Below are 25,469 nucleotides of genomic sequence, written 5' to 3' on the forward strand. Positions count from 1 at the left end.
ACTGCAACTTTAAAAACATCAAAAGCAAGAACTGCACAATTATTACATTTTAATTGTTTTAACTGGTGTGTTTGTATTGTTGAGAAACTTACTCTTCAGTATGTATCATATTTAATGAAATATGATAGTTTAAGTGTTTATAGTGAATAACTGTATTTAATAAAGGCTTTTTTAACAACGGTGAAATATGTGCAATGTACTTGCGTTGAGTGTCAACCTAAAAAGCTGGCTCAATTCTTTCAAAGGGAAAGTCTGGCCTCAAAATGAAGGCACTGGTGCCGTACAAGAGACTTCCGGGTCAGTTGAACTGTTTTACTGCCCTCTGTTGTACAAATAGGGTCGCCACTTTGGATTTGTGGAAAAAAGGGACACAAAAGTAACACTAAAATGTCTTGTTTACACTGGCAGCTTTTCCTCAACCATCCCTGCTCTTGTTTGTGTCCTTCAGCTGCCCCAAACAGAAAGTGGGCCTTGGCTAAGAGAACCTGTTGGTAATGGCTCCATCAGCAAAGACGCACCTCACTTTATCGCCAGTCAGATGAATCTCTCCAAAGCTACAGGCCTGGGAGGTCGCACAGTGGTCACTTCCTATAACATCAACAATCACTAGGACTCCATCAGTGGAGCAGGAGGAAGGATGCAGTTCCCAGGACAGTGGAAGTGAGAACAGCCGACAGGAAGAGAACATGATAATGACGTCATGCTAACACTATCCAACAGACACACACGTTAGCAAACATGCAAACCTGTCTGTAAAAACACATTACAGTGTCAGGACCAGCTTCTTCTCCCTGAAGATTTAAATATCTTCAAACAAATAAAACCTGAGGCAAGTTTCCTGATGTACAGTAGCACCATTCAGACACGAGGTCATTCTAACTGCTTTACATAAATATACATCACAAATAATAAAATCTGTATTCTTCATTCAGTTTGTGAATCCAGCTATTTATTTGTCTTCTGCAATTAAAAAAAATAATGTTTTAAACTGTAAATCCCTTTTTAATGTAGAATATTTATCAACTGAGTAATATTTTCATTTATAATTCTTCATTTTAATACACAATAAAACATCAAATAATGATACATTTATAATAATAATACTGAAAACTTTGTAATTTAGTCTATTTTAGACTAATACTTTCTTGTATTAATGCCTATATTCATTGAACAATTAGTTCAATGCTTGATTACTATTTTTCACGTGTCTGTGCTCTTGTGTTTGAAGTCTATACAGCTGAGAGTGTGAGTCTGTTTGTGAGCAGCACAACATTTCCTACCGATCTGACAGAAAACATTAGACAACACCAGGCTTGTAAATTAAGTTTGACTCATTTAATGTTTCATCACAGACAGACAGAAACCAAAGCAGTCTATATTGTTGAGGATATTCAGAGTCTCACAGTCTGAGGGGCAGAAGCTACGTCAGCAGTTACTTCTGGTTCTTTTAGTCTTTTTCAGTATTCTTCGATCTCTGAGCAGACACCTCACCTCCTCTCCTCTGTCAGTGATGTTCTGTGGAAGGATGGATCACCTGCTGCAGAGCCTTCCTGTCCTGGGCCGAGCACCAGCCAGACAACATGTCAGTCCACAAAACTTGATTACAGGAAATCAGGATTCAGTTCAGGAAACCATCGTCCAGCTCGTCCTCAGCAGACTGTTCCCTCCGCCCACACGTCGTCTCCGTTGTTTGGCTCGTCTTGTTCGTCTCGGTGATTCGTCCTTTCAACCGTCCATCGCCTGCAAGATGAGAAACAAGAGCAGTGGTAGTTTCACGCCTCTTTGTGCAGGTTTTGTGGGGATTTTGTGGAAGTGTTTTGTGAATTTGTGGAGGTTTTGTGTATTTATGGAGGTTTGTAGAGATTGTGTGTGTCATTGTGGAGGTTTTTTGTGTATTTGTGGAAGTTTGTGTGTATTTGTGGAGGTTTTGAGTTGCTTTGAAGAGATTTTGTGTGTATTTGTGGAGGTTTTGTGTGTGATTGTGGAGGTTTGTGTATATTTGTGGAGGTTTTAGTCTCTGTGGAGATTTTGTGTGTATTTGTGGAGGTTTTGTGTGTCATTGTGGAGGTTTTTTGTGTATTTGTGGAGGTTTTGTGTGTATTTGTGGAGGTTTTGTGTGTCATTGTGGAGGTTTTTTGTGTATTTGTGGAAGTTTTTTGTGTATTTGTGGAAGTTTATGTATATTTGTGGAGGTTTTGAGTCTCTTTGTGGAGATTTTGTGTCTATTTGTGGAGATTTTGTGTCTATTTGTGGAGGTTTGAGTCTCTTTGTGGAGATTTTGTGTGATTGTGGAGGTTTGAGTTTATCTGTAAAAAAGCATTTAACATGTGTATACACTGAGAGACACAACATTGGAACCAATGACAGGTGAAATAAATAACATGGATCATTGTGTTCCAATGTCATGTTCGGCTGTGAAGCCATGAGTCCTAGCATTCATGTGGATGTCTCTTTGACAAACAACATTCACACAAACACAGCTGCAGAACAAGTACACCCCCTCATGGCAGCAGCACTCCTTGGTGGCAGTGCCCCCCCAGCAGGACAACGCGCATGCATTGCTGCAAAAACTGCTCAGGAACGACCCGAGAAACTTGGGAAAGAGCTCAAGGTGTCAACCTGACCTCCAGACTCCCCAGATCTCAATCCAATTGAGCTTCCATGGGATGCAGTCTGAGCCAAGAACCATCCATGGGGGCCCCAACATGAATGGTAGTTGGTTCTGGCACATCCCATAGATGCTCAACTGGATTGGGATCTGGAGAATGAGGAGGCCAGTTTGAAGCCTTGGGTTCTTTGCCATGAGGGGGTGTTGTTGGTCTGAACGGTGTTTGGGTGGCTGGTGTTTGTCAAAGAGAATCCACAGAAATGACAAAACTCAAAGTTTCCCAGCAGAACATTTGATTGTAACAAGATGATCAATGCTCACTTCACTTGTCAGTTGTTTTAATGTTTTGGCTGAACAGAGTAGATATACATGTTAAATACTTTTAATATTTTGAATACATTGAGTTTTTAACTATATTATTCATACCTTAACTGCACTTTGTCTAACAGCTTTAGTTACTAGTTACTTTGCAGAGTCATATAATCAATATTAAATATTCGCTGAGTAAACATGACGTATTATTATAGATTAAGTTATCCAGCATTAAAAGCAGAAAGTTGAGACCTTAGAGAGGAAATGTGAGACAAGCCAGTGTCCTGCATTATGGAGGACAATTATTAATCAATTGATTTACTGCGTGATGTTGACATACTCATAAAACAATTCTGCAGAAAGACAGCAGATTTTTGAGTCTCATTCTCAGGTTGTCAAATAACGCACTTTGTGGGTTATTAACAGGACTCACAGAGAGTCGAGTTGTTCACAGTGAGAAGACTTAGATTTTCACATACATTTCGTATATTGTTAGCTGTAAAAATACTCCTTGAATCCCTCTGGGTTTTGAATTGGGGCCTAAGTCTGCTCTGGTTGGTCGGTTCACACGAGTCTAACAAGGTTTGCCTAGCAGACGACTCTACGGTGGTGAACTGGTTGCCGTAGCTTACTGCGCTCAACATTGTTTAGCTAACACTGTTAGCCTGAAAAGCTTTATGCCACAATGTTTCTCCAGCAAAACAACTTCCAAGGCTTCATACAGCTTATCAAGCACTCACTGAACACACATTTGCACACACGAGTGGAGATGTACCTGAACTGAAAACAAACCTTCAATACACTCAGAAGGATGCAGACAAACTAATAACCACTCAAGCTGTTTGTAACTATCAGTTCACAAGACAACAACCTCAAAGGCTTCATAAAGCTTATCAAGCACTCTCTGAACACACATTTGCACGCTTGAATCGTTTGTAGCTATCAGTTCGCAAGACAACAACTCCAAAGGCTTCATAAACTTATCAAGCACTATCTGAACGCACATTTTCACACGCAAGTGGAGATGTACCTGAACTGAAAACAAACCTTCAATACAAGCAGAAGGACACAGACAAACTAACGACCGCTCGAACTGTTTTTAGCTATCAGTTCGCTGCACTTTTACCATGAACAAGACCACAACAACTGCCTCCAAATGAAAAACCTCACCACAGCACAATTGGATCATTATTAGTGGCCTACTGGGCAGTAAGGCCGAGGGCCCTGTAACAGCTTTGTAATGATCTCTGCTTGGTGTTATCAAGCAGGATGCTGTTTCACACAATTGCAATGAAAATGAATTCCTGCAATTGTTTTAATTTTGTTTTATACCAGAGTTCAACATTATCTTCAAGCAAAGGCATCGCGTCCATACACACTGAACTCGCGAGGGGAATCGTCATGGACAGATGAGGGCAGAGATCCAAGCCGCTTTAGTGGCGTCAGGCTAGCTTCTACCGTGGCCCTGAGCATGTCCCTAGCCAGGCCGAGGCCCAAACTAAACACGCACACTTTGGGCACGCTTCTACCAACCATAGGTGTCTGAACATGAGGGACCTGTAAGTTGGCGGGATCGCACAAGGGCTCGTAAGATACGCTATTACCAATACCAGTGGCTGATCAAAGGCCTGACTACTGCCATTCATGGAAACCACTGCTTACAGCTCCGATGGACAGCACTCGGGCATTTGCCATTGAAGATAGCTGAAGTCCGGTCAGGTTAACCTATAACTTACAATAATAACACCAGGATTGCCTGGCAGGCCACTAACAACTGGACTGCTATTACTGAACTTTTGTCCCTACAAAGGTCTATACAACAAGGCCTCCAAAACAACACGTATCTGCTCAGTTCTGCTGCTAGCTCTCAATTTGCTGCACTTCTATTGTGAATAACAACACCAATGTTAACACCAGGCTCTGCTCCACATAGTTTATACACTCAGAAGGAAGTAGACAAACTAACAACCGCTCAAGAGAAACCTTACACAGGCCACCAGTGATTAATATGTCGCCGGTCACTCTGCTGGCGTCTGTAGCTCAGTTTGCTGCACCTCTACCATGAATGAGACAACAAGAACTGCTTCTAAACCAAAAACTTCGCAACTGCACAGTTGCACGTCAGAAACTGAAAACGATCCTTATTCGTGACCTGCTAGGAATAGGCCGAGGCTAATGTTAATGTTGAATCTACATAAATGAAGCTGTTCATTTAAGATGTGTAAGTCCCAGCTCAAAACCCACAGGGTTCAAAGGAAGTAGAAGTATTTAACACAGATTTCGTTTTACTTTCATAAAGTATTTAACATGTGTATACACTGAGAGACACAACATTAGAACCAATGACAGGTGAAATAAATAACATGGATCATTGTGTTCCAATGCCATGTTCGGTTGTGAAGCCATGAGTCCTAGCATTCATGTGGATGTCTCTTTGACAAACAACATTCACACAAACACAGCTGCAGAACAAGTACACCCCCTCATGGCAGCAGCACTCCTTGGTGGCAGTGCCCCCCCAGCAGGACAACGCGCATGCATTGCTGCAAAAACTGCTCAGGAACGACCCGAGAAACTTGGGAAAGAGCTCAAGGTGTCAACCTGGTCGCCAGACTCCCCAGATCTCAATCCAATTGAGCTTCCATGGGATGCAGTCTGAGCCAAGAACCATCCATGGGGGCCCCAACATGAATGGTAGTTGGTTCTGGCGCATCCAACAGATGCTCAACTGGATTGGGATCTGGAGAATGAGGAGGCCAGTTTGAAGCCTTGGGTTCTTTGCCATGAGGGGGTGTTGTTGGTCTGCAACGGTGTTTGGGTGGCTGGTGTTTGTCAAAGAGAATCCACAGAAATGACAGAACTCAAAGTTTCCCAGCAGAACATTTGATTGTAACAAGATGATCAATGCTCACTTCACTTGTCAGTTGTTTTAATGTTGGGGCTGAACAGTGTAGATATACATGTTAAATAAAATATAAATGTATCATTTATATCATATATAAATGTGATCAAATAAATGCAGGCATTCTAAACAGACATACTGTTTATATTTCCTCACAGTAAACAAAACCTTCAACGTGTTGAACTGAAACAAGGCCTGTTGCCTACAATATAGCACTTAGTAAAACACATTTAAAAAACTACTTTTACTTCCTTTTTTATTTCCAATTGAAGTTACCTGTACATCGCTTATTTGCAAATTTGTTTGCCTTTTTAATTAGTTTTTTTTAAAGGCCAAACAGAAAAAGAGGGAGAGAGACTAGTGTCCAAGCAGTGACACTGTAGTGGCTTCTGCCAACACAAACTGTCGGTATTCAACGACCTGAGAATGAGACTCGACTAACCTCTAGAAACATTTACTGATCCCAGAATATTAATGAACAGCAATTTACAAATCTCACACTTTCTGCCTTTAATGTTGGCACCTCCATTGCACTGACCTTGTTAGACCAGGTGTCTCTCCTCTCCGGGTCTGATCACCATACAGGTCAGAGCTGATCCACCTGAAGCTGAAGACAAGTCCCACTGTTCACCTGGAGAGAGGAGGAAGTACTTTAGTATGACATGACAACTACATGCGTGTGTGTGTGTGTGTATACATATATATTCTGATTGTAACAGAAAAAAAAAACAGATGTAATCAGATCACAGACACATCCGGCAAAAAGGGGATTTCTTACAGGATTATCATTTCGTAATAAAGAATGATATAGCAGTCTGTAAACGTGCATGGCATCACTTCAGGAGTTTCACGTCACTCTGCACTGTAAAATCTACTATAATCTGATTTTAATAAATGTGCGTTTTAAAAGTAAACCAAAAGTAAACCAAATGTATTAAGTCCTGAGAACATTTAGTGCTTTACACACGAGTAATAGGATTTTAAAGTCTATCTTTTGACACACAGAGAGTCAGTGCAGTGATTTGAATAATACATTAAACAAGAACTGAGACAAACACACTGCATACATTCTGTGCAGGCTGCAATGAGGCTGCATATTGTGTGTATAAACTACTTTAGCTGCTTAAAATGACCTTCTAGATGCTGACATACTAACATACTGAGACATTATTAAACACAACACATGAGGCCTGCTAGCTAACGGTGCTGTAGTCATTTATTCAGCTGTAACGATGCTAGTATTAACAAGCTAACATTACACAGCACGATAATGGCGTCATGCTAGCACTCTCCAACAGACACACACGTTAGCTAACATGCAAACCTGTCTGTAAAAACACGACGATTAAATGACTCAGGCTGATTTATAAGCTCGTTATAGTGTCAGTACCCGGTTCATGTGTCCTAACCCGTTAATAAAGGCAGCTGAGCCGCTGCTAACATGTTCCCCAAACCGTGCAGTGCATCTCCAACAACTCTAAAGTAAGCTAGCTAACATAACATAGCATGGCACTCACTTGAACTGATCAGCAGAGGTTAGCTAACAAGATTACATTGCGTTCTAAAGAATACATACGTTTAAAAGTTTCATGCCGACTTTACCAAAAATACCGACTTGTTTTGAGATAGTGACCAAAGTTGAATTAACTGTGCATTATTCATCTGATAAACACGGCAGAGAAAAAACAGACACAATCACAATGGAGGTTTGGTGCACCTAGCAAAACATAATGTCCATCGCGGATTTAATTGCATGTAGTTAGGAGGATTACGTTCCAGTTGAATTTACCTTAATGCTTAAAAGTTAAATTAGACATTTTCAGCCTCCTATTCAGAGTTATTTCAGAAACATTTGAGGCAAAAACAAATCTCATCTACATGAGAGAGAGGCTGGCTCCATTTTAGCATGCACATATGTAGAACTTACAGGGCTTAAGGCATTAAGGTAGTTACTATGTGGAGCTCACTGATATATGCAGGAACATCACCTGGGCTTATTACCTGAGATCTGTAGGTAGTAACTGATTAGCTCCCACACAGACATGAATACACCTGAACTGAGCAGGCAACTGTGCACATAAAGCAGATTCGTACAGAATATTTTACTTACCGTGTTCGTGTCCTCTGAGAAGGGCTGCTCTGAGTGAAGCTCTGTCTGCCATTAATATAGGCAACTATATTTTTGGAGGGAAATGCCCTAATTTCACGCGGGAAACCGCCCCTTTTGGCGCGGACCACCTGGATTCGTCAGAAAATATGTGGGCGGGACTATTTTGCTGGTTCAAAGGACCACAAAGTAGTTTTCATTCTGATCCTGATTCTGAGTCAATCATGGGAATTGCATGAGGTCAGTGACATAATAATCTGATCAGTTATAAATAATGATAATAATCTTAGTCTGTATTATACAGTGTTGAGAATCTTTCTCTTCAATATGTATAGAATAGAATAGAATAGAATCACTTTATTGATCCCAGACTGTGAAATTATTTTGTTACAGCAGTGGTGGGTCTGCAAAAAAACACTCTGTACAAAACATAAATAGAAAGTAAGATATACACACTGTATATATATATATATATATATATATATATATATATATATATATATATATATATATATATATATATATATATATATATAGCAAACTCTACTATAAACAATAATATTATACACATCATCTATGATATGCCAAATTCCTCAAAAATGTATTTAGTGACACCAGTGCTCCTCCTGTTAAAGCTACTTTAAGTGTTTACAATGAATAACTATTTAAAAGGGTTTTTTTATACAACTTTTGCGCAATTCCCGTAGTGATGTGAAAAGAAATATGCAATTTAAAGCTGGCTCAACTATTTTTTATTTAAATATTGAAGGGAAAGCGTGGCCCCAAAATGAAGGCAGCAGGTCCCTGCAAGAGACTTCCGGGTCAGTTACGTTGGTGTTTTACCGCCCTCTGCTGTACAAACAAACAAAGTACACTGACTATGTAGCTTCTTTGGGATTTTAATGATATAAATATATAGTTTTTTTTTCTATATGGCGAAGCAAACATAAAAATTGATTTCACAATGTAAAATGTAATGTCAGAAAATAAATGAAAATATAAATATGTGTTCGCGAGTCTCCGTCAGTTATTACGTAACACGGCGTACAAAAAAGCTTCACGTCTCACCGGGAGTTGTAGTTTATTTTGGGTCGAAGCCGCCCCGCATCTGTTACCTACAGAACTCAAACTCCCGCCATGCAACGGGGCTCGCCTAAGCCACTAACTGGTGCACGCCCACGCTAAATAAACCCATCGACAGTAATCCTCACTGTACACAGCGGAATCCTCTGCGGGTATTTTCTGCCTTGCTTTGAATTCCCTTCACACATAAAGCGAAACAATGGACAACTCTGGGAAAGAGAAGGAAGCCATTCAGCTAATGGCCGACGCTGACAAAAAAGTCAAGTCCTCTGGCTCCTTTTTGGGAGGGATGTTTGGAGGGTAAGACAGCATTGCACCAAAGAACAAACAGCTAGCAAGCGTAACTGTCAGCAGCAAAGTTGGCACGCAGCCTGTTTCCATGTAGACCATTCAGTTTGTTATTAATGTGAACTAGCGGGACATTGTTGAAGTTTGGTTAGCTCGGAGGGAGACGACACGTGACATCACCTGTATTAATTCCTGTATATCAGCTAGCTAAGTTAGCTGTCATTATCATTGTAAACAAGCCAGCAGATCACGACTCTCTCCTAGCGTTAGCTTGAGAGCTACGCAGTAGATTGTATTTAGCTAACTAAGGAGATATCTGCACTGTCTTATCTACTCAAGATGTTTACTTTTGTTTGGTGACATATATGCCAATGTGTGTTGCTATATTGTCTGAACAGTTGGTTTGTTTCAGGTGGCATCTCATTGTATCTCCAGGAATTTATTTCTACACCAAAGAACCACCAGTTTGTGTGAAAAAGCACCCAACACATACACTCTCTTCAGACATAACGTTATAATCCCCAGGGCACTGACCATGACATTATCGCGTTTAACCCAGGCGTGTTTATGACCTAGTTCAGCAATCATGGTAACTTTCATCAGTGCACGCATCAACACCAGAGTTAATCCCCAAAACAAATAGACCAGAAGTCTCTGAGAGGATGAAGGATGAGGAAAAACCTCTATGCTAAGAATCTCGCTGAAGGATTTAGCAGGCATACCCAGCCTCAGTTTCTTTCAAATTAAGATTTCAGATATTTATTGACTCTACAGTCTGATTAAATGCTGTGAAATACAGACTCAGGATGCGGCGATTATATATTATGATGGTGCAATTACAGTCAGGAAAAAAATCCTAGTTTTATGATTATAACGCTTAATGTATTTTACAAGGCTACATATGCAGTAAAACACCAGCATTTATATTTCCAGGCTTTATCTTATATCGCCCCCACAACACTTGTTTGTTTGTTTGTTTTTATTTGCCAGCTGCTGCCTTTCGGAAACTGAAATGATACAGTAACCACATAATACAGAGCAATATAATGATGAAAGCTAAACAAAAGGTCGGGTTAGGGTTAGAGCATGGAAGGCTGTGTTTGAATAGGCCCAAAATACAAAAAAAAGCCATCAGCAGTCGCAGTGACTCAGTCTTTTTTCCCACAGCTCTGTCGAGGTGACCCCCAGATGTTACAAGTCGGCAGTTCTTGCGTGCGATAACTCTTGGCAGGCTTTATGCTACTGACTCTGAGGTGACCGGGCAGTGATGTAATCCTCTGCCATGATTGAATGGCCAGAGTATTATTACAACTACAGGGAGCTCCCAGGGGTCCACTACTTGTCAATCATGGAGGGAGATCTATAGTGCCCGTGTAGAGGGATTTATATAAGCCAGTCCTGCATTTCATCTCCCTGGGAAATGCAAAAACATCTAGGAAAACCTGGAGGGATGAGAACCTTCATCAACAAACATCTTGGCACCACAGTTTATAACCCTGTTGTGCCATTGAGGCATAATGTATTTGATACGTAGGTCAGACTTATGATTTTTGTCATGGAGCCTGTTTGAAAATATATTTATTTATGTGCATCTGTTGTCTTTTTGTTTCCCTGCTTTGGCTAGAGGACATCACAAAGTGGAAGAAGCATGTGAGATGTACTGCAGAGCTGCCAACATGTTCAAGATGGCCAAGAACTGGAGCGGTGCGATAAGCTCTTTTCTACTAAAGATAACAAACATATCAATTTCAACACACTTTAGCAGCTGTAGGATTATGTGTCGTTTTTTCTTTTTTGGCACTATCACTGCACAGCGCAGCACTTGTGAGGGTGCCGTGGGTAAAAACAGGTGCCATTATGTGCATAAATCAGAGTGTAAGCTAAATGCAAAGTGTAGAGGATGTGTGTGTAAATGTAGGTTTCAGTGCTTCTATTATCCCCTGTCTGTCTTCAGCTGCTGGAAGTGCGTTTTGCAAGGCAGCACGTCTCCATATGCAGCTGCAGAACAAACATGACTGCGCCACCAGCTTCATCGATGCAGGAAATGCCTACAAGAAGTCTGACCCTAATGGTAAGACTGTGTGGTAGCTAATTAAGTTAAAACCTAATCTCAAACCTCACAGTGTAGTGCATGCCTTTCTCTTTTATAACTCAATATTTGCACTGTTTAAGTTGTGACATGTTGACTTCACTGTAGCACTCAAAGGAGCGTTATTGTTGTCATTTATCACATTCCACGACTTGATTACAAAAGTTTTCATGAACACTGTTTGTAGTAAAGTTGACTTCCACATCTAGCAATGTGGAAATACACACGGGACATGTCCTCTAACAGGAAACTAGTCCAACCTTCATATATATTTATTCCAGAGTATTTTTCATCAGAACATAATCAAATTATTTTTTACAGCAAATCAGGGCAGTTTATAACCGAGTCTCTACCTCTCTGAGCCTGTTTTTTTAAGAGTTGTAGTGCATTGTAATGTACTGCTATTGTTATTGCCCTTGAATTGCATGGCATTTACCCTTAGTTGATTTATGGTGCTCTTTGTCCTCTCTGTGGTTCATTTAATATTCTCCTAAATATAGATTTTTGACATAGGTCTGGGGGATGGTAGCTTGCTCATGTGTTTTGGTTTTTTTTGCCAAGAAACAGGAGAGTCTTGCTTGTTTGTTATTACATGTTGTATTGTACTGCTCATACTAACGCCGGACTGCATGCAACGTACGATTGAATTCTTCATCTGGTCTCACCCTGTTGAAATAACTCAGCATGTAGACTGATGCAGAATGAGGTTCTGTTAGATTTGAGCTAACGTGTCTAACTATTCCATCCTCTTCCCTTCATGCTGCCAAAAGAGGCAATCAAGTGTTTAAATGCCGCCGTCGATATTTACACAGACATGGTAAGATGAACGTAGAACGTGTCCATCTGTGTTCTGATCCACAACAGCACATTTGGCTGTATCATTTTTCATGTTTATTGGCGGAGAAGTGTTTGTTGTGGCTTCCTCTGACTCACAGTATTAGCTCTGGATATCCCATCATCTAGATAAATGGAAAGTCTTGATCCACATTAATGTAGACTCACCCAGATTTTATGTTCAGGCCCATATCAACATATTCGTAGCCCACAAGTTTGTCTATGTAATGCTGAGCCTTTGATCAAATTGCCTATTTGTTATTCCTTGTGGCGAGGATTAATTTCAAAAGCTTAAACCTTGTAGACGTGAAGCCACAGGCAGCAGCGTGACCTCGCCTCTCTGCACTGACGATGTAGCACAGCACTGTCATTGACTTGAGAGGCATCTGTGGATGGATCCAGTTAGTAATGATTTCTCCTCCTCCTCCTCCTACTCCTCCAGGGAAGATTCACCATCGCAGCCAAACACCACATCAGTATCGCAGAGATCTACGAGGCTGAGCTGGTGGATATCGAAAAGGTAATATGACACGCTCAGAGCTCACACAGTCTGCTAACACCAGTAATAACGATTATAAATTTGAACACTTCAGGGTATGTTTGTTTGAGCTGCATACAACAGTATTTGTTGTTTTTCTCTTGTAAAGGCTATTGCACATTATGAACAAGCAGCAGACTACTACAAAGGAGAAGAGTCCAACAGGTACTGTTCTTACGGTTTCTTTTACTGTCATAAAATACTCCACTATTATCAGTCTTTTTCAGCTCTGTGATCTTCAAAGCGTGAAGTTGTGTGTGTGCACCCTGACCCTTACTGTATAGCTCTAAGACTGCATATTTTAAGAGAAAGAATGGATTGGTACCTTAAATTAGTCACTCACAATAGTATTATTGATATGAGGAATTATCTTCCAGTGAAATACATGTTTAACTACAGTACACAGATTTGTACTTCTCTACTTCTTGTAGATAATGTTCTTGTGTCATGTTAACACTTGACAACAATGTTGCAGAGCTTCTATTCCAATCTCAGTATGGCTCTTACAAAACACAATCAGAAACGCTCTTGTCAGAGAAGCTGTTTTTTTTATTTTTTTTATTTTATTTTGACTTTAATAACAAGGAAAGCACAGCTGTCACTAATAAGTGTATGTACATGCACCAGCATGCAGAACACCTGGGGCCCATAACTGACAACATGGATTGCGCTCATTATCGTTTATTAATAACACCTGAGTTTCCCTGCTATGACATGTCAAAATATCTGCAGTGGAAACAGGCCTGTCTGGATAATTACACGAGTGTGCTGCCTTGATTAGCGAGGCGACATTTACCAGGTTTTTGAATTGATTTCAGAGACCTTGTCTTTCATGGCAGCTCAGAGTTGCGGCATTTAAAAAATAGTCAAACCTTGATGGGAATTTTTTTAATGTTAAGTTGGAATGTGAATTTATTTGAAAATAAGTTTGTCGTAGTTATCTCTGTCTTGTGCGTTCAAGGCGGCATCAGCTAAGAAACTAATATGCAGGTTAAGTCATGCATGACCTGACAAAACTTTAATGTTTAATTTTATATATGTCTGGATTAGGTACTTTAAACGCTCTTGAAATTTACTCTTACAAAGCTCTGCAGACCCTCAGTGTGACTCAAGAGTTGTACTCTGAACAATAGGTCAGTTTTCACAGAAGACATTTTGACATGTCACAGGTGAAACTAATAAAGTTAACGATGGCTGATTTAGATTTCCAGCGGCTGTTTCAGTTTCTGGATCCTGGCCACACCTTCATGACTCACCAGGACTCCTGTATAAAAGAGCGCCATTGTTAATGTTGTTAGCTTTGCACCCTTTGCTTTTCCTACTATGACAAGTCTAAACATCTGCTGTGCTCAGATCTCTGCTCCATTCTTGATTCACCATTTCATTATTTAATGTCACATTCTAGTGAACTGAACTGATTAATAATGGATATAAAACACTCAAAATATGTAGCTCTCATAGTTTGTTATACTAAATGTGTTGTTGTGTCCTTAGTTCTGCCAACAAGTGTCTGCTGAAGGTGGGGGCTTACTGTGCTCAGCTGGAGCAGTACCAGAAGGCCATCGAGATCTACGAGCAGGTGTGTCCTACCTGTATGTGGTGCATCCATGCTTACCTTTCCTCTATCAGCACTTGACATTTCTGATACATTTCGTATGATTCATTTAGGTTGGAGCCAACACGATGGACAACCCCTTGCTGAAATACAGCGCCAAGGAGTACTTCTTCAAAGCCTCCCTCTGTCACTTCATTGTCGACGAGCTCAACGCTAAGGCAAGTTTATACCTCCGTGGTTCAGTCCCAGGATTTGGGTCGTGGGAATGGCGGTAGAATTTTAACTCGTCGTCTCTCCACAGATCGCAGTTGAAAAATATGAGGAGATGTTCCCGGCTTTCTCAGACTCTCGAGAATGCAAGCTGTTGAAGGTAACTCGATGTGAAGAACTCTGAGGAGTCTGATGGTTTACTTTTCCACTTTAATCTGTTCAGTCTCTATGAATAACCCACTTTTTTTTTGTTTTGTTTTGTCTCAACAGAAACTTCTTGAGGCTCATGAGGAACAGAACAGCGAGGCTTTCACAGAAGCAGTAAGTCAGGAGTCTCACTGCTTCAGCCCTTGTAGTTTTGTTGGGTCCCTCGTGTGTTCAGGGAAGTGGAAGGCTGGATCTCAGGTTTCCAGTCAGTCTCTCAGGACTGTCTGTTTGTGTCACACTGGTACAGACTGGAATGCATAACTGAAAATTTAGCTGAGCTCCTGAAAGATTTTTCAAAGTTAACTCAAAGTCAGCTAAGAGGAAAGAGTTTCCTTTTTTTGTGCTCATTGCAGTTTTTATGTCAGAGGAGCGCACAGAGACTGGTGTGTCTTTCTATCTCATGAGTGGCTGCACAGTAGCTTTTTGTACAGCAAAGGTGTTGGTTCATTGTTGTGGAAGAGTTTATTGTCTGAGATGATGGCTTTCCTTTATATTTCAAGAACTACTACCCAGAGAAAACTGCCAAAAAAAATTGGTTTCTCTCAGTTCCTTCCCAGTTCTCTGTGCTTATATTGTTTAAATTTGGTGATTATAGGTTGGGCTGTTTGCAGTCCTTTGTTACAGCAGCAGGATGGTGGACAGGGTGGAAAGTGATTTGGTTTATTTTGTCAGATGATCTTTAGTGGAGTGGTTAGAACATTTTTCTGAATCGCTTCAGGATCAGAGGAAGAGTGGTCTGATGGTGGGAAATGAGATCATCTCACATAGATCACGCTCTGCAGATCCAGTACGGTTTATTTTAATGTGTTTGTTGTTTCTGGTGACAGTTGCTTACTGAGCAACGACAGATTGGATGTTTAGGGTTTTTTTTTTTTTTTTAAAAAACTGTTTTTGTCTCTGTGGTTATAGTGCGGATGCTGAACTCTGAGCTGATGTGTTGTCTTTGTGTAAACAGCTCAAGAATGGAAATCCCAGAGCAAACAGTTTTACGATGTGTATCAGCTCAGGGAAGCAGCTAGAAAGTTCCCATCTGGGTACATGAGCCTGTCAATGAATCAGGTGAACAAAAGGAATTAGGCTGAAAGAGTAGAGCTTGTTGTTGATCCTTTTTTTTGGATTTATGCTGGTTGATCGAGGCGATCATGAGTTAAATGTCCCAGTTCTTCACATTTGTCAGTTGTAGTGTTTAAAGAGGGAAGAGATGTTATTACAGCAGGTCTTGCGAGATCAGGAATCAAAGCATAAATCACAATATTAACTGATGCTGGTGGTAGGAAAGGAACTGTATGTTGTATAAAGTCCCCCTGGGAATAACCAGCAATGTGTAACAAATTAAGATAAATGAGCATAACCTTCAAAATGTAATTTGGGGGATTAAAAAAACAAAAAAAAATACACGTCTTCTTGTCCCTTCGCCCGCCTGCAGGTAAAAGAGTTCGACTCCATCTCACGCCTGGACCAGTGGCACACAACCCTCCTGCTGCGCATCAAAAAGACCATCCAGGGTGATGAAGGGGATCTGAAATGAAAGAAACCCAAAGGGCTGGAAGTGCAGCAACGGAGAGACAAATCCATCACGCATGCTTTCACACACACACACACACTCGCACACTCACACCCACACACTCTCTCTTTCACTCCTCTCACTGTGTATAGCATCTGGAGATGAGTGTCCGCTGACGATTTTGAATATTCCACTGCTCACTGCTACACTGTCCGAGTACTATCTTTGCTTTCCTTACGAGCCTATCTGGATCTAGTCAGAATGTAAATGCTCTCGCCCTCACCTCTGTCCAGAGGATTGCTGCATACCTTTTCAGCTGAAATCTGTCCTGGAGGGATTTCAGAGCGGTATATTGTATTGAAACTGATGTTAGTATTGACGACAAGCACTGCATGTTTTGTACAACGCTTGTTCCTAGTCATTTGCGGCTTGTTTTTTTTATCTGAGTTTATTATTAATTATTCAGATTATTTAAATGTTTCGGTTTCTCTTGTACATACGATTTTCATGGTGTGTATGGATTTCAGGATTGTAACATTATCTTGATTTTTTTTTTTTTTTTTTTTATCTGTTGGAGTAGAAGAGAAGGCAACGGATCAAGGTCATGATTGTTCTTAAAACTAAAGTTATTAGAGCAACAAAAAAAAGTGATTTTGTTTGCATTTCATCACCAACGGGGAGAGACTCTTCTTGAAGAAGGGCAATGATATGCACAAACAAAGTGTAGACTGTTAAACATTTGCATCTGATCGCAGACGTACACATTCATTCTGACTTTACTTTAGGAGTATTTGTTGCTTTAGGGTTCGTTGATGTAATAATACTTTGAATGTTTGAATCTGTAAGCTGTGATTTATAGTTTGCCTGTGGGAAACGTACTTTTGAATCAGAAGCACTGAGATGGAGGCCCTTACTCCTTATTTCCAGGGATGTAATCTTTGAGGGTAATGTGCATCATTAGTCGCTCATCTCGTGCCGTGTCGTGATGTGAACTCCATCATTGAAGGTCAACTGCCGCAGTGCGCCTTCCTAATGGCCAGTCGCTAAGCATGTCATTGTGAATAGTTCAGTGTTGTGTTACATTCACTAGTGTGAGCCAGACCAAAGTTTTTACAAAAGGGTCAGTCGCCCCGCGTATCCAGCTTCTTCCAGGTGGAATGACAATGGACCTTGGATATGATCTGTATGCTTGTGCGAATGGACAATAATAAAGATGTTATATCCCAGCTGTGCCGTCCTGCCATTGACCTTAGTTAATATTCATCCATCTGCCGTTAAATCTTCTTTTTGGTCCATAATCGTACATTTTCATGATAGCCAGCCTGCCGCCTAACCGCTTTAGGCTTTTAGGTCGAACATTTATTACATTCACACCTCCAAAGGGTAATATTCCAGTACTGCTCATCTACCCAGTAGTGGAGAATTCCCATCCACATTAAGGTGCAAATTTAGCCACCTGTTGAATTTATACTTTAAACAAACAGGGGGCAGCATGTCACCACTTACTACTAACTGTATGCTGTACATACATGACTGTAGTCCCCTAGCTAGCTAGATAGCATGCTAACTTCATTAGGTATCTCTGCAAGACTGTGCATAGATGTTCTTTAGCCCATCACATGTGTTACCTTAATTATTCCAGAAGTGAAAAATCGGTAGCTAAGTTGGCTAGCTGAACCTTTTTATCATAAGTTTGTTGTTACACCATTGTGCACCAAAATGCACTGAAGATACAATTTTGGGAGTTTTACTTATAAGACTACTGAATACAATGTATTGATATACGATCAAATTAATTTATATACCTTTATCTGTCTTTTCCATTCATTTTATGTGTCAAAATAAATCAACTTTATTAGTCATCTGTTACAGTGTATAGTAACCTACTCCTGACATTACTTAAGTGTCTACAATGTTTAGTATGCATTTCCTTTCTCATTCACATATACTATCACAATGTAGTCAGCCAAGCTATTAACAAATGTCCAAAATGACAATATTGTTTTGATGGCAACATTTAAGTTTTGTTTTCACCAGCCATGATAAATGTGAACAGCCCAATTATTTTAATTAAGTTTTATGATGAGATGCAGCCTTATAAAATGATTCTATGCGAGTACCTGCAGAACAACAACACAGTTTAAAACACATCTGTGGTGTGGAAACGGCTCCAAGGCGGGAACATGTGCCAGAATTTTGAAGGATTTAAGCTACTGCATTTACATTCAGCTCACCGTAAATCATTAGACGCAGTGTGCAAAAAAATATGCTGCCATTACAAAGGTGAATGGAAAGCTACTTGAGGATTTATTGGGGAGCTGTTCTGCAGCTGCCAGTGAGTCCTGCCAAGGCTCCTAGACCAACCTACAGAGCATAAAGCTGCAGCTCCTCCAGTATACTGTGTGATGTAGGCGGAACAGATGGCTGATATTTATTTACCCTGATGTGATCTTTGGCATTATATGTAACAAATCAACAGTCAAACTCACAAATTACATTTGCATCAATATAACGTGCTGCAATTTGCCGTTTCAGACATTCACATTATTATTTCATTAATTATCTATGCCTACTATCTCATTAATGCCTTATGTCTCAAAAGCATATGACTAAAACGCAAGCAATTTGTTGGGATTTTTTAATAAATACCTTGACATTTGAAACGAGTCTGACAAACACTCATCATCAAATCCAAGTCTGTTAATAAAACACTGGACTTTAGATCATGATAAAGATGAAACACCACATGGTCAGAACACATTCAGAAACTGCTAATGCCAAAATAAAATGAGTCAGATGTGATTTTAAATTTCCTACACTCAGAAGAAATGATATGTGTTCACATGCATTTTCTACACAACGTCTGGAGCTTCAGCCCCTTCAGATTTAGCTAATGGGCTGTCTTCTGTTCTCTGCTGTCCAGCAGCTGTTCCTTCTTTTCTAGAAACATCATCACCGACAATCACAGTCTTAATATCAGGCGGCAAAATCTCAGTCTCAGAAGTGGCTTTGGTCTCTGAGACTGGAGCCAAAATGGTCTGTGAGGCTGCAGCTTCCAGCACGGATGATGTAGAAACCGTTGGGATCGCCGAGACTGACGCCAGCGCGCCATCAGAAACAGGAACTGAGAGACTGGGTACAGACAGAGAGATGGTGGACGCTTCAGAGGTCAAGGGGATAGGCTGAGCCATGGACACTGGAATGGAGAATGGGATGGCTGAGCCGTCTAAGGAGATGACACTGGCCCCAATGGGCTGGATCTGGGTACCAGGTGGCATCTCGGTGTGGATGACAGTAATCTCTCCAAGGGAGCCGTGGCTGACCAGAGCAATGGCCCCATGAGCGGCCCATTCAGAGGGGATAGTGACGGGCTCACCCGACAGGACTGCAGGACTGCCAGCAGCATCAGTACCATCAGTACCATCAGTACCACCAGCACCAGCAGCACCACCAGCACCAGCAGCACCACCAGCAGCAGCAGAACCACCACTTTTCCTCGTAGTGCTCTTTTTCTCCCCTGCTCCTGTTTTTTCATTTTTTCCCTTGTTGGGGGTTTTAGGTTTCTTGTCCTCCACATTTCCCTCCAACACCACAAGATAGGTTTTCCAGGGAGCGTCTGAGTCATGAATCTGAATGTGAGAAGAGCTCAAGTTATTTCCACAGCAGTCTAATGTGTCAAAAGACATTAAAAACTTTAAACTTTACTATCCAAAAGCTTATATCGTAACTCAACAGTGTACCCATGCAACTGAAACTACCCTGTCTGATACTGTCACTACAGTCATATATGCACTGCTCACCATCGTGTGCCTACGAAGGGTGGACTTGTCTGTGAAGGTGCGTCTGCAGAGGCCACACATGTAGGGTTTCTCCCCGGTGTGGATGCGCTGGTGCCTCTGGAGGGCGTTGAGCTGGGTGAACTGCTTGTCGCAATCTTTACAGCAGTACGGACGCTCACCTAACAATCACAGAGGGGAAACAATGAAACGCCGCATAACACACAGGTACGATTTGGACGTGAACAGAGGAGAACTGAAGGGAAGAAAAGCGGTTCCTCAGCTGTAAAAGTTTATAAGATACCTCTGAATTAGCAGAAGCGATCATGTCAATGATTTACTGAATTACCTGTGTGTATTTTTAAATGCTGGTGGAGGGAATTCCTCTGAGCGAAGCCTCGGCCACATTGTTCGCACTTGTACGGCCTGGACCCGGTGTGGATGTTTGAGTGGTGTCTCAGGTATTCTTTGGATGCAAAGCTCTTCCCACACGCTTCACACATGAACGGCTTTTCTCCTAAAACAGCAACGGAACAACATTGTTGCTTTCGGTCTGGTATGTGTAGATAAGCTCATCTTCAAAGCCCGCTGTATAAAACCTTCTTTTTTAACATTATTATCATCAGGGACATGATGGACGAGGTCTGAAATCTAAAAAGTTATGTTTTCATTTTAATATTTTACCTGTGTGTGATCGCTTATGATAGGCCAACATGTGCTTCTGGGTGAACCGGGCGTCGCACTCGTCACATGCGAATGGCTTCTCTCCTGTGTGAGTCCTACACATAGTAAGGCAGACTAGTTTACATCTGTTCATACATAAACATATGTTATTAGTATGTTAGGCTAAGAACCAGGTATTTGTCACAGTAAAGCGGGATTAAAGATTAAACCCAGTCACCTCTCGGTTACAATCCTGCTTTTCTCGAGCATCTAAAACAGGATGATTTGAGCAGCCATCATCACTGAGCTCCCTACCTGCGGTGCATCTTGAGGGCAGAGTTCTGGGTAAATCGGGCTCCACAGTCGGTGCACTCGAAAGGCTTAGCGCCCGTGTGCGTCCTTTCATGCAATGACAGCGCGGTTTTAGAGCTGAGTGACTTTCCACAATCAGAGCAGACGTGTCGCAGATTGTTACGTTCATGCACCTGAGAAGCAGCAGCACAAATCATCGTGTCAGGAAAAATCATCCAGGAGGTGTTTATTCAGGCATAGTTTCGTGTATTTCATCGTGGCAATGATACTGTACATGGAGGTGGGTGGGATTTCGTTAATCCTCCTCACCTGTCTTTGATGGCGGACAACATCCTTTTTCCGTTTGAAGGTCTTCGTGCAGGAGTCGCAGGTGAAGAGCCTCTCAGTACTGTGGACGTGTTTCTCGTGGATCTTCAGGTTGTTGCGGTTAGCGAAGGTCTGCTGGCAGGTCTCGCAGCGATAGATGACATCTGCTTTCACTCCATGGTACGTGCTGGCCGAGAGAGCATTGACAGGTTACAGCAATATCAGAACATGCTAAGGGCGCTAAGTGCTCCCCCCCCTGCAGGTATCAATCAATACATTAAACCCAGAAGCACTTATGTTTCCTACCTGATGTGCTTTAAGTAGCTTCTCTCATAGTGGAAGGTCCGCTGGCACTTATTACACTGGAACTGGGCCCTGGATGTCCTTTTCATTGTGTCCTTGGACTCTCCCTCGTCATCGTCTTCATCTCCATCATCGTTGTCGCGATCCTCCTCCTCCTCGTCCAGAGATAACAACAAGGCGTCTCTGGCATCATTACTCTGCTCATCCCCCTCACCGTCCCAATCATCAGAGATCAGCATTCCCGTCAATGACTCACTTCCTTTCTCTTCCTGATTCTCTGGCTGAGCCTCAGCTTCAGTCCTGCACTCATTCTCATCTGTGTCTACATTGCTAACTTGGTTTTCATTGTTAAAATCCTCTTTTTTAGGATCCAGACGCCGCTGGAGGACTTTACTGCCAGCCAGGCTCAGTTTTAACATCTTTCCCCCTTGTCTCTTTTTATCCTTCACAGTGTTCTTCGTCTTACATCTCTTTGAGATGACTTCTTTATCAGAGCTCTGGGGAGAGAGTTGCCTCTTAAGAACTAGGCTTTTAGGCTGCTTCTTCCCTTTGGTCCTTTTTTCTTTCGTGGCAGTGTACAAGTCATCTTTACTGACAACCTTCGATTCAGACGTTTTCTTTGCAGGATTTTGTAGGATGCCGGCACTCATGGCCCTACCGCACACCTCCGCCAGGTCCTCACAGTCCAGAAACTGTGCTGCCTGAAGGACATCACCAATCTTGTCTCTGGCGACTTCAACCCTGCCAGTGTAGATAAATTCCAAAAACCTGGAGAAATCATTGGAGGGCATATTTGAGAGCGACAATTTGTCTCGGGCGGCATCCTGGGAGAGAAGGATCTTCTTGAAATAACCACTGGACGCTGCGAGCATCACCTGGTGGGCCTGAAACTCCTGCATGTCTCCCTGGTAGTCCACCTGCACCGTGACATCACTGAGGTGGCCCTGCAGCCTGAGCTTGTGCAGAGAGGCCAGGAGGTTTTCATGGTGGGAATCAGAGGTGAGCTGGATGACTTGGACCCCCATGACTCATTTGTGCTACTGTAAAAAACACAAAAAAATGGGGGAATATTGACTTCTGCTTGAATTTATTAACACACTCATGCTGTCTCTTAAAAGTGATCGTACTGTATTTAGGAGAAGACCCAGTTTGTGGCTCTTAAGCATCATCATCATCATCATCTTCTTCTTCATCATCACTGGGGCTAATTCTAGGTCAGTGAACGTCGCACAAGAGCTAACCCTGATAACATTTGCTTGAAATAGCTAATATTAAGCTAAAGCTGGGTGAATTTATTAAAATAACTTATCCTCTTGATATAAAGTGAATCAGAAACCCTCCCAACGCCCTGTATAAAGTATTTCTGCCACGACTACAACAACACTAGCGTTATATTTGTGCGCCTTTTCGCCCCGGTAATGTTCACGGCTAACACGCTAGCATCACAGCCGCGATGGCTGCGTTAGCTAACATCAACTGTTCGCACTAAACAAACGGGGTTGATTTGGGCGATACGTTGAACCTACAGCGCACCGAGCACCGTGTGTGAGTGAACGTATGGCAGCCCGATAACAAGACATCAACACGGAGCAAGTTTTCTTACCGTAAGGTCGCTAAAATGGCAGCCCTTCACAAATGCTCCGTACAGCGGAGGGTATTTCCTGTAGAAGACGGCACTTGTCTTTTTACTTGCCGACATCCGGTGTCGAGATGGCTGATCCGGGATCGGTTTTGCATCCATGGCGGCGCTTAAACGGTGGAAAGTGGACACGGCACCCGCTGCTCCGAGGTCAGTTTAGCAGTTTTATTGACTGTAACTGATAAACAGCGGCTCGTACATTTTAAACGGTTCCCCTGAGGCGTTTGTAGTTTTACTGTAAAAGCTAATTTAGCTAGCTGTTAGCTGTTAGCTGATCTCCAAATCAATGCAAGTTCCACTGTCATTTTCTAAAATATGGATTACAAATATATATATTTAAACCAGTTATGCATTACTTATGACATTACTTTTTAGTTACTTTCAACAAAGTGCCGAAGTAACCTCTATAGGATAATGTAATATCGTGTTGCATTCACTGTCTCTGCTGTTATATGATTTTAACTGACGGTTAAAATGCTTAATTTCCGGTTAACTTGCAAAATAAGTGTGACTAAACTTTGTAAAAATAACTCAAAATGAAGTGGAATGTAAAGCAACATTATTGCTTAATTTTAAACAGCGTTTTAGTGAAGTTATGAGTTTACCGTAACTCAAAAACTGGTAGTAACTTAACATGGTGTTTGTTGGTGCATTACCGCCTCTTGACCTCACGGGGGCGCCATTGCACAGAGAGACGTGACATCATACAAACTGCTGCTGTTTGATTAAAAAGCAGTTCAGTCTGCATCTTTAACAGCCACATTAGCATTTTCTCCAGCATATCAGTTCCCACACAGCCTGTTCTCACTCTGAGATATAGTTTTACACGGCAGATCCACTCGTTGTGTATCCAACCAGCCGCTTAAAGCATAAATGTTTAGTAGCCAGGGAATAATCTGTTGCAGTTGTGTGAGAATGGCTCCAAAAATAATACAAGATAGGCCAACGCACTGAAGGATTCCGGCTAATTCATTTACATTCCAGCTGGCATAAATCATGTGCACGGTGTGCTGAAAGAGTGCTGTCATTCCAAAGGTGTATGGAAAGCTACTTGAGGATTCACTGGGGTGCTGTTCTGCAGCTGCCAAGGGTTTTTTTTTTCTTCTTCTTCTTTTTCTTTTTTCTTCCAGAGGAAATCCATATACCTTACATTTGTCTTAATGAATTCTGCAAGCTAGCAATCTGCTCTGTTCCGGTGACTCATGCCGCTCTGGAGCAAAGCTGTGCAGACTTCACTTCAGCTCTGACCTGGAACACTGTGTTCATCTGGCTTCTATTACGTTACACTGCCACTCTGCCACACAGACACACACACACACACACACACATGCACACATACACACACAGTCATTGCCAATTTATAGATGTCACTTTACATACAACTGGTCCTTCCTGACTCATGTCTATATTGAGGGCACGCCACTTCTTCAGATGTAATGATCCGTACGTGTGCTCATGGGAATCAAAAGTATTTGCATAGATATTAATATGGTGCCAAGCATTACCATGACAATAAGCCTAGAGTTTAATGGAGAAGTGAATTACAATGTGCAAATTAATTCTCTGAATGTCGCCATTAGTGCAGCTTTTAACAAGGATGGAGACTACTGTGCAGTTAGTGGAGAGGTGTTTTTTTTTTTTTTTTTTTGTTTCAAGTTGGCCGTTCACAAAAACTGAAATGATATTTCAGAGTTTAGCAGTTTCGGGTTGTAGTCACGTTGATGGCAAATATTAAACCAAAGCTGTGGGTTTTCGGTGTTGTCATAGGATGCTTTTGTCAGACATTTGAGGTTTCCACATCTCATCACTGGTGGTGTAATCAAGGGGAAGAACACATGCTGTATCGCTGATGTAACAAAAGGTCAAAGAGTCATTTCAGAAACATGCCATTTTAATCTACTCTCATCAGTGATACTGGCTGACTTTTCAAGTGGCTCCAGGGCTTTTCTTTTTCTCAGAATAATTCGAAGGTCACACAGTTGAGCTGGGGATAGAGAAAGCAGATGTCATGTAAAACTGCAGTCAAGGGTTCAGATGTCGCCGAGCGTGCTCGATAGCCAGCTGCATCACGGGGCTGTCCGGTGAGTAACAAATTAAATTCCCACAGATACATCGTCAGGTTGCCAGTGCGGGAGACGAGGTGCAAACGCTCGCTGAAAGGTGACGGGGCTCAGCAAACAAAACATTCTGGCCTCGTGTTTGCTCTGCTATGGCGCAGACTCCTCCACACAAC

At 41.7% G+C, this 25,469-nt stretch overlaps 2 protein-coding genes and 1 long non-coding RNA gene across 4 annotated transcripts; 1 reads left to right on the top strand and 2 right to left on the bottom strand.

The window, feature by feature from the left end:
• Positions 1 to 1,320: 1,320 nt before the first annotated feature.
• Positions 1,321 to 6,581, bottom strand: LOC119012280. The gene is made up of 2 exons (XR_005072436.1): positions 6,361 to 6,581; positions 1,321 to 1,740 (listed from the first exon to the last, which is right to left on the bottom strand). It is a non-coding gene; the product is annotated as an uncharacterized LOC119012280 (long non-coding RNA).
• Positions 6,582 to 9,096: 2,515 nt separating this feature from the next.
• On the top strand, positions 9,097 to 17,522 carry napbb (N-ethylmaleimide-sensitive factor attachment protein, beta b). The gene is made up of 11 exons (XM_037086214.1): positions 9,097 to 9,312; positions 10,925 to 11,004; positions 11,255 to 11,371; positions 12,160 to 12,206; positions 12,666 to 12,743; positions 12,871 to 12,926; positions 14,256 to 14,340; positions 14,430 to 14,534; positions 14,618 to 14,686; positions 14,797 to 14,847; positions 16,160 to 17,522. The coding sequence occupies exons 1-11, from the start codon at positions 9,212 to 9,214 to the stop codon at positions 16,259 to 16,261; spliced, it is 891 nt and encodes a 296-aa protein (XP_036942109.1). The 5' UTR covers positions 9,097 to 9,211; the 3' UTR covers positions 16,262 to 17,522.
• Positions 17,523 to 18,806: 1,284 nt separating this feature from the next.
• Positions 18,807 to 23,344, bottom strand: gzf1 (GDNF-inducible zinc finger protein 1). 2 transcript variants are annotated; one of them, XM_037086212.1, is made up of 8 exons: positions 23,201 to 23,344; positions 21,601 to 22,637; positions 21,298 to 21,481; positions 20,992 to 21,161; positions 20,698 to 20,792; positions 20,363 to 20,530; positions 20,038 to 20,195; positions 18,807 to 19,866 (listed from the first exon to the last, which is right to left on the bottom strand). In XM_037086212.1, the coding sequence occupies exons 2-8, from the start codon at positions 22,620 to 22,622 to the stop codon at positions 19,090 to 19,092; spliced, it is 2,574 nt and encodes an 857-aa protein (XP_036942107.1). In that variant the 5' UTR covers positions 22,623 to 22,637; positions 23,201 to 23,344; the 3' UTR covers positions 18,807 to 19,089. The 2 variants fall into 2 exon arrangements, with proteins under 2 accessions (XP_036942107.1, XP_036942108.1); XM_037086213.1 differs by lacking the exon at positions 23,201 to 23,344 and adding an exon at positions 22,725 to 23,170.
• Between the last annotated feature and the right edge of the window lie 2,125 nt (positions 23,345 to 25,469).

Source organism: Acanthopagrus latus, chromosome 22, assembly GCF_904848185.1.
Source record: "Acanthopagrus latus isolate v.2019 chromosome 22, fAcaLat1.1, whole genome shotgun sequence".
NCBI classification, from domain to species: Eukaryota; Metazoa; Chordata; class Actinopteri; order Spariformes; family Sparidae; genus Acanthopagrus; species Acanthopagrus latus.

Excerpts from the sequence above, each read along its gene's own strand:
- napbb (XM_037086214.1), top strand. The coding sequence starts at position 9,212 with ATGGACAACTCTGGGAAAGAGAAGGAAGCCATTCAGCTAATGGCCGAC. Across the intron at positions 11,005-11,254 it reads GATGGCCAAGAACTGGAGCG|CTGCTGGAAGTGCGTTTTGC; the intron begins GTGCGATAAGCT and ends GTCTGTCTTCAG. Across the intron at positions 14,341-14,429 it reads CCATCGAGATCTACGAGCAG|GTTGGAGCCAACACGATGGA; the intron begins GTGTGTCCTACC and ends TGATTCATTTAG.
- gzf1 (XM_037086212.1), bottom strand. The coding sequence starts at position 22,622 with ATGGGGGTCCAAGTCATCCAGCTCACCTCTGATTCCCACCATGAAAAC. Across the intron at positions 21,482-21,600 it reads AGCTACTTAAAGCACATCAG|CACGTACCATGGAGTGAAAG; the intron begins GTAGGAAACATA and ends TCTCTCGGCCAG. Across the intron at positions 20,196-20,362 it reads GCATTTAAAAATACACACAG|GTGAGCGTCCGTACTGCTGT; the intron begins GTAATTCAGTAA and ends TGTGATTGTTAG.